An 8,577-nucleotide genomic window follows, 5' to 3' on the forward strand; every position below is an offset into this window, starting at 1 on the left:
TCCCTTCAGATCTGTGAAGTCTGACCGTGTGCTTTCTGCAGCTTGAGTTCCCCTATCTTCCTGTTCCCAGAGGCCCTATACAGTTTCCTCTTGGGTCAGGGATGTGGGCAAGAGTTGGCAGTACTGGCATCCTCTTCTGCCCTGCAGTCTCCAGAGTGCCCACCTGTCTGGGCAATGAGCTCTCTCTCCCACAGGGTTTGGGAGCAGGGAGTTGTGGGCTGGATTATTTTCCTAATATTGAAAGGAAAAGTAAAAACCTGGAAGCTCAGTTGTGAATATATTCGTGTATGCTGCTTGGAAATTCCTTAGAACTAATTATGAATAGGTAAAATTAATTAGTCTCCAATAGAATTGAAACTTACAAATATTTAACCTTATCTAAATCAGGATGAGCTTATTATCATTTGAACTTTGATCATATGATGATATATTACTGTTTAGTTACAGGAGATGTCAAGAGTGACATGGAATTGAAATTATAGTGAAAAGGAAAGATGCATAAGATTATAGAATTGTAAATCTTCATAGAGAAGAGAAATAACTCCAAAATACATCAAAATGTGGACACAGCTATATGTGAAATTTAAAGTGAAAGTAGACATATTACATCACTTGCAACAGAGCCAAAATTTTATAAGGTGAGAACAATACAAGTCTAAGAGTGGTTCTGTATGGAAGGGGCCTTCTTAGATAATGTTATAAGGGGAATAAGTAAGAGAGAAAGAAGGAAGGAGGGAAGGAGAGCGGAGTAAAAGGAAGAAGAATAAGAAAGAAGGGCATGGTGCGCTTAGTGGTGCCTGCTATAAATCCCAATATTCAGAGAGATCACAGTTTGCTCCCTGTCTAAGGAGTTCTAGGGCATCCATGACTATGAAGTGAGATTTTTATTGAAACAACAACTGAGCAGCAGCAGCAGCAGCAACAAAAACAGCAGCAGCAACAACAAACAAATCTAAAGTAAGTTACCATAGGTTGGTATCCTTTAGTCTTGATCAGATCTGAAACTAGATATGTTAACTGAGTGCATTGGCCTTTGTGCTTATTTGTGTAGTTTTGGACATAAGTCTTTTTATTCTAAAGACTCAAAATTGTACCATACCTGCTTATTGGAGATGGGAAATGATGACAAGTGACCACTTACGATGGCAGACTGTAATGCATTGTGGTCAACTGCCTCTTCTACACATATAAATTCTTTAATCAGATTGAAATTTCTCTGTGAAATTCAAATGTATGGTTTCTTTTAATTCCTTTCAAATTACTTCTCACCAAGGATTAATCTGTTGCTGCCTCCTGAAAGCATACTTCCTGCTCATGCTCACAATTATGCTAAGGACACATTTCACAAAAGCACTGTTTCGAAATGTCAGAAGATGCCCTGCATGTTTTACATCTTTTAATAATACAGACAAGTAGCAAGAAGAGAGACTCAACCTCCAAAAAGTAAACTTATAAAACAACTGTGCTATTAAACTTGGTAGAAGTGTATGCAAAAATCTAGAATCAAATAAAATAGGGACGTAGACCTCAAAGAGTCTAAATAATAAGGAAGGGTCAAGGGATCATCCTGGGAAGAGCAAATAAAATGGATTACACAGGTTCCCTGGGGGCAGGTGATTATGGGAACAGGAAGGAGAAGCTCAGGTAAGATGTATGAAGGGAGAAAGTCCTGGGAGAAATACTGGAACTGGGAGTCTTCTCAGGGGTGAGGTAGAAACCGAGAGTAATGGAATCTACAAGGATGGCCCTAGTGAAGATTGCGAGTAACAGTAGATACCAAGCCCACATTGCCATTGTCTGTAAGAAGTTAAAGCCTCCAGTGGACGGAATGGGATGCAAATGTAGCCACAAAACTTCAACCTTAAAGTTGTCTTGCCCGTAAAACATGCTGGGGTAAGACTGGCCCCAATGTTGTTCCACTGGCCAACCAATGCTTGACCCAACTTAAGACCCAGACCTTATAATCCCTGCTGGCCCAGCAACCATATACCAGGTAGCCTCAAGACCTATGATACAACCAAGAGATACTGGCAAAAACCTGACTAATGAAAAGATTTCTAATAATGTTCTGCTATACTCATAGCCAGGACCCTTGCACACTAGACATTAGAGAAGTTTCATCAAACAAACGATGGGATCAGATATAGAAACTTAAATCCAAACATTGTTCAAGTATCATAAAATTCTTCAGAAGATGAAGGTCTCAAGGATTGTGCAAGAAAATGGTCCACAGAAGCAACTAACCAGGGTCCATAGAGGCTCAGAGGACTGACACAATAATCTCAGACAGAGCGTTGGTCTGCACTCACCTTCTGTATACACACTGAGGGTGTTTAGGTTGTAGGTTCTGTGGGACTCCCGATAGTGTGATGAAAACACTTCCTGACTTTATGGCCTGGTATGAGATCATTTTCTTCCTATTGGGTCAGCCCATTCAGCCTTGATATGAGAGTTTAATCTTAATCTTATTGCAACTGCCTATTCTGTGTTTGGATGATATAATTGTGAGCTCTGTCCTTTTCTGAATAAATGTAGGGAAAGCAGTGATTCTGGAATAAAGTTAGTGTGGCAAACAAGGAGTAGTATACTGAAAGAAGAGAACAGACTGGAGCCTGTGATCTGGATGGATTTTATGAGAGAAAAGTAAAGAAAAAAGGGAATAAAAGTCAAAAGTTGAAGGTTGACTTCACTTAGTACCTGAAAATTAAGACCAGATTGGTTTCTATAGTACCATATCAAAAATGCAGCTAATACAAAATAAATTTTTCTGGCTGGAGAGAAGAATAGCTGGTTAATATCATTGACTACCCTCCCAGAGGTCCTGAGTTCAAATCCCAACAACCACATGCTGGCTCAAAATCATGTGTAATGGGATCCTGTACCCTTTTCTGCTATGCTCATAAAATTGATTACACAGGCACCTTGGGGGAAGGTGTTTATGGCAACAGGAAGGATAAGGTAGGGAAAGATGGATGAAGGGAGAAAGTCCTGGGAGAACAGACTGGAACAGGGAGTCTTCTTCAGGGTGAGGTAGAAACCTAGAGCAATGGGAACTCCCTGGAATCTACAAGGATGGCCCTTGTGAAGATTGCGAGTGACAGAAGATACCAAGCCCGCATGGCCATCTTCTGTAAGGAGATAAAGCCTCCAGAGGAGGCTTATATATAATACATCTTAAAAAACATTATCACCAAAATAAATCAACCTACACCTCAGGATGACATCAGACAACGATTAGCTGTAGGAAATCCTTCTGGACAAATGGCCAGGGCTTTTTCTCTCTTTCAAACGCATTTATTTCAAGGAATAGAGAGACATGAAGAGAGTCCTAGTGATTGAAAGATGGAATAATTACTGTTTATTCAGATTCAGATAGAACTAAGTTTAAAATAAGACATTTATCATTCTGGAACAGGTGAATGACTGATTACTGAATAGATCTTTAGTAATATAAAGAAAAGTAGAAACATTTACTTTAGATCCAAAAACTGGAAGAGAAAATGCCTCATGAGACTACAAAAGTATAAACTAGACAGATGAACTAGGGAATGTTACGAATGCTCAAGTTTTCTACTCCCTCACAATACATCTACCCAGTTTCCTCTAACCTGGAAAAAATTTCAACAAGACATCTGAAAGTTATATATTACATCATGAATTTGTACTGCAGAATCCAAGGGAAAGTAATTGGTTTGCAGGGGAATAAAGTGTTTTCGTTTGGTATCCGTGTTGTGGGAAAAAGGATGGAAATATTTGCAAGTGCTCATGATGTCTTTTGGTAGGTATTGTTTTTCCACAGCCATGGCTCTCAAATTCTCTCCACTCACTTAACTAAGAAATACAGAACACACTCAGAAATTGCATGCTGAAAATTTTTATTGGAATATTATAGACAATCAACAGTGATTTGTTGACCTACACATCTGAAGGTCATAATCTTCTCAGGTTCTCTCTGAAACAGAAAAGAAAGGAGGATAGTTATTTAAAAATTGGAACGTGCTGGAGGTCTCTTAACTGCTATGGCTACCCCTGAAGTGAGAGGGGTGGGAGCTCACAACCTCTTCTTCCTCCATCTCCTACACCTCATTCCTTCTCCATTTTCTCAGGTTTACTCTTGTAAGGCACAGAGAAGAAAATGGAATGCAGCTATGTTTTTTTTTTAAAAAGGATGAATGTGAATAGTTGTGTTAGATTGTTTATCCATAGGTTCTGAAGTAAGGTTTCCAGGATATATTTCCAAAGTTTTTCCATGCTCTGTGCCCTCAGTGACTGAACAACTGAAACTGCTTTGAATATTTATTAAAAGGCTAAGCCATAAACAGATTATAACAGACCAGGCAAATTCATTGTATACATAAAAAAATCCTGACTACACAAACAGTAAAATAAAGCCAAGGAAAGCAGCGGTGGGGACATCCACAGACTTTATGAAGCAATGAAGTTTCTAAGAAATATGGTTTTGGACATGAATGACCTAAAGCTCTGCATAGAATATCATTTGTGTAACACTCAATTTAGTATTCATTCATATACATGCACTAATATTTCTAAGGTGATTGTCAAAGGATTGTATTCAATGTCTTTCAATAACAAAAATCAGAACTTAGTATAAAATATTACTATGATATTCAGCCACGTGTACTCCTAGGTAGGTAGAGCTGACCAACTTGGCCATACACAAATTTAGAGAACAAACTGAAATCCTGATAAGGGTTAGAGGTGTCGATAAGCTGTCACTTAGAGACAATGGATCTGAACATCCCTGTGTGAGTGGGTCATATTGTACACACTTAGGCTGAGAGATCAGTGAAGGTGAGTTCATAGGACATAGGAACAAAGAAAGATGCTCCTGTGCTTCTGTAAACCAAGTTAATCCAAAGGGTAGTCATAGTTACAAAATAAATTAATTAATAAAATAAATGAAAATCAAGGAGCAATGGAACATGGGAGTTGTAGATCTATGTTCCCTAAAGGCCAAAGTACACTGGATGGAGATCTTGTGCAAGGTTGTCTTACACCATCAAAGATGTACCACCCTGTACTGTCTGAAGGCTAAGCTGTGAAATGAGGCTGAGGTGAATGCTGTGTCCATATGCTGCTAGCTAGCGACTTTCCACACAACGATTTAAGAAATACTGAGATAAACTCTTTATATTTATTAAATTTGACTCATTATTCTTACCTAAACTCTTCTGGCGAATGGATTCCTAGGTCTTCGAGGCCTGAATACTACTACTGGTCTTCCTCCGTAAAGGAAAAAAGGAAAATACTTCTTTGGAGGACGACCTCTGTAGTGCTGCGGTTCTTCCTGAATCTGAGGAGCAGGCGGTTTCTCCTCTGGATTTGTTTGCTGGGGTTGTTCTTGTGAGTTTTCAGGAGAAGAGGGAGGTGACTCTACATTTCCTTCCGCAGGTTGAGGTTCCTGTCCTTCCCCAGCAGAGTCAGAAGGCGCTTGATTCTCTGCCTGTGTGGATTCCTGCTGTTGCTGTTCCTCTTCATTCCCAGAGGTGGCAGGAGGCTCTTGATTCTCTGCCTGTGTGGATTCCTGCTGCTGCTGTTCCTCTTCATTCCCAGAGGTGGCAGGAGGCTCTTCATTTGCTGGTGGGGCTGATTCACCCTCTTGAACATTCTCTGCATCTGCATCAGCAGAAGCGGGATCTGAACCTGAGTCCACGGGTTGTTGTTCAGAATCTGCATAGAAAGGGCCAGAAGATGTGAACACATTGATCAGACTTTCCTCTTGTTTCTTTCCCTGATCTGAGCACACAATCCTTTCCTTCAGAACCTGTGTGCCAACTGCTAACTTCCTCTCCCATACAACCTCATCTTGGTTTTCTTATTCCACACTCCAAAAATGCAGAAGATTTTATATTTGTAATCCTGGTATAAGTATGTGCCCTAGACATGGCAAACAAGAAGGTTTGTACCCTTATTTATCACATTATTTTTTTCCAAGTCAAAAGTGTAATAATGGAAAAAATACATTAGTATTAGGAGAGTGTTAAGTTGATCTTCAAATCACAATGCAATTCTCTGCTTGTGCAAAGGGTTTTAGTTAGAGTTTTCCATCTCTGGAATGAAATCTAAGTTAGCTGTTCAATAGCTATACACTTCAATACTGGAAAAGACTAATGGTAGTGGTGTGCACCAAATATACTGAATGCCTCGGAACAATTTCCTTCTGTTTTTCCTTTAATCAAAGACAATTACCTAGTACCAGGAGAGTGAAAGAGAAAAACCAGAAAGCCAAGTATTTCTCCATCTTGTTTATGAAGCTCTATTATTATATACAAGAACAAAAGAAAAAATGAAAGCATGGGTTCTCTTAGCACCAGAGTATCAATATTAAGGCATTTTTTTTGTTTTCTGCCTCATCTCACAGTGGTGATTTGTGGGGGAATCAGGCAAATATCTTCTGAAGTTATGGAAGCTTTGTCTCTCCTTCATTCAGTTGGTTGAACTCACTCTCATCTCCATTATCAGGTAGGAGAATATTTACTTATGTGCATGGAGAAAGTAATATTCATCTATAAGACAAATATACAATGACACAACACAATGAAACACAGTTAAACAGCATGAAAGGAAGATGGATTAGGCTTTACCTGCTGGTACATCACTGGTCTCAGCATTGTTGACCTCTAGAAATAAAGAATAGGATAAAGAGGAACTTCAGAGTGCACTCCTTCAGAGCTTACACAGGTCCTACAAAAAAGTGACTCAGAGTGTCAAAGTTCTAAGAAAACTAAGCTTAACAGTTGGTGTCTCAGATGCTTCTAGAAAAGTACTAGGATGCAAAAGCAGGTGCGATTTCGCTGTGTTCTTTCCCTTCAGAAAAAAAAACAAAACAAAGATTTTTAAAATCTCCTAGAATAAGTACTATCCCACAGCTTGCTATGTGTAATACACTGAATATTTCAAAGTTATGCTGCATAATTCAGCTTGAGAATATGTCCCACTAATTTTTATCTTTTATATCTCTTAGTAAGGTCAGGAGACAAGTCCTTGAATATCCATCTTAAAATTTTCATGATCTGATAAGCATTCTAGAAGTGAGCTGAGTAAAATAGATAGAGTTGGCCCTGATAATGGTGAGTGTCTAGAGCATTAAATTTATTCTATACGTCTATGTTTTAATTAATCCTGACCTGTTTGTCTGTATCATGTTTCTGTTTGCAGCAAAGCTGGCTGCTCCCAATATTCACTCTGACTATGAAAATATTCCTTTAAAACTGTCCTTGTTTTGACATTTCTTTATATTGTGTGGACCACTTTCCTAAACAAAAAATGGGCCATGTTATTCCTCCCTTCAAGAATTGTATGGGCTTTAGGTATAATATTAAGTAAAAAGATCACATTACATGCCAAAACACTTTATCAAAGAAATCTATGGGCCTGACTTTCTTCTCACCCATGTCTGTCATTTCTCTTCTTTCTCCTCTCTTTTCATTCAATGCCTCCAGATCCCACCCCGTATTCCTTGGTATCCCTTGGTACCTTCATCTGTGCCCTGAGCTGAGCTCAGGGCCAGCAAGGCTGCCGTGAGCAGGACCACAAGCATCTTGGAGGAGTCTATGGACTTTCTCCCAACTGTGTGCTGACCATGCATGCCCATACTCTTTATAAAAGCACGACAAACAATGGTATCTTTGAGCATCAACTGGGTGACCTTGCTCCATTATTTCTCTTTGGGACTGTAGCCCAGCAGGGTGGAGTGTGGAAATTTTCAATGTGCCTTATCTACAGGAGCAAGATCTAATATGATGAGGATATCAAAGTATAATTGTCTCATTACAGCTGAATATTTTTCCATTGTTTGTATGTACCACATCCTCAGTCCCCTCAGTACCGATGTAAGGCATTTATAGGAGTTCTCCCTTACTAGCTACTGTCACTAGAGTGAGAGTGACCATGAGCATGTATCTGAAGAGTGGGATATTGAGTCCTTTGGCATCTGCCAAGGAGTGGTGAATCATGGTCCTGTGGTAAATTATCTTTCAGGTTTTGAGAATTCCTGATTGATTGCCCTGTTTACCTCTCCCAAGACTCTGAACATGGATTCATGTTTTAAACATCTTCTGCAGGATAGGATGTCTGCTATTATCTTGATCTTCAGTGTTCAGAATGGTTAAACATGAAATTGCAATGTACTATTAATCTGAAATTCTCTACCTTCTAAGAATTTTGAATACTTCCTTCAGTGTTTGCTTGTCATTTTTATTTCTTGGTGTCTTCTTTTTTTATCAGTTTTCATTTGAACCATTTGCTTTGTGGGTTGTTTCTTTTTTTTTTGTCTTCCATGTGTATTCTAGATATTATTCTCTTATGAGAAGTACAACTGGCAAGGAATCTCTCCTACCCTGAGGGTTCCACCTTTGTTTGGCTGATTATTTTTTTAGCTGCACAGATTTTTAGTTTTATGTGATCCTGTTTGGCAGTTATTAGCCTTAAGTCCGGTTTGAATGGATGCCTATTCATAAAATCTTGGAGCATCATTCAGCACTGGCCATATTTTCTTCTAGTAGTTTCAGGACTTTAGGTTTTACATCATGATCTTTCACACATTTGTATGTGATT

General features: G+C 39.0%; 1 protein-coding gene across 1 annotated transcript; it reads right to left on the reverse strand.

Annotated features, from left to right (window-relative positions):
* Nucleotides 1-5,182: 5,182 nt before the first annotated feature.
* On the reverse strand, nucleotides 5,183-7,561 carry LOC116903788 (submandibular gland secretory Glx-rich protein CB-like). Its single transcript, XM_032906482.1, has 3 exons — nucleotides 7,498-7,561; nucleotides 6,606-6,641; nucleotides 5,183-5,691 (listed from the first exon to the last, which is right to left on the reverse strand). Exons 1-3 carry the CDS (start codon nucleotides 7,559-7,561, stop codon nucleotides 5,183-5,185), a joined length of 609 nt encoding a protein of 202 aa, XP_032762373.1.
* Between the last annotated feature and the right edge of the window lie 1,016 nt (nucleotides 7,562-8,577).

The sequence above is a fragment of the Rattus rattus genome, chromosome 6 (assembly GCF_011064425.1).
Source record: "Rattus rattus isolate New Zealand chromosome 6, Rrattus_CSIRO_v1, whole genome shotgun sequence".
NCBI lineage: Eukaryota > Metazoa > Chordata > Mammalia > Rodentia > Muridae > Rattus > Rattus rattus.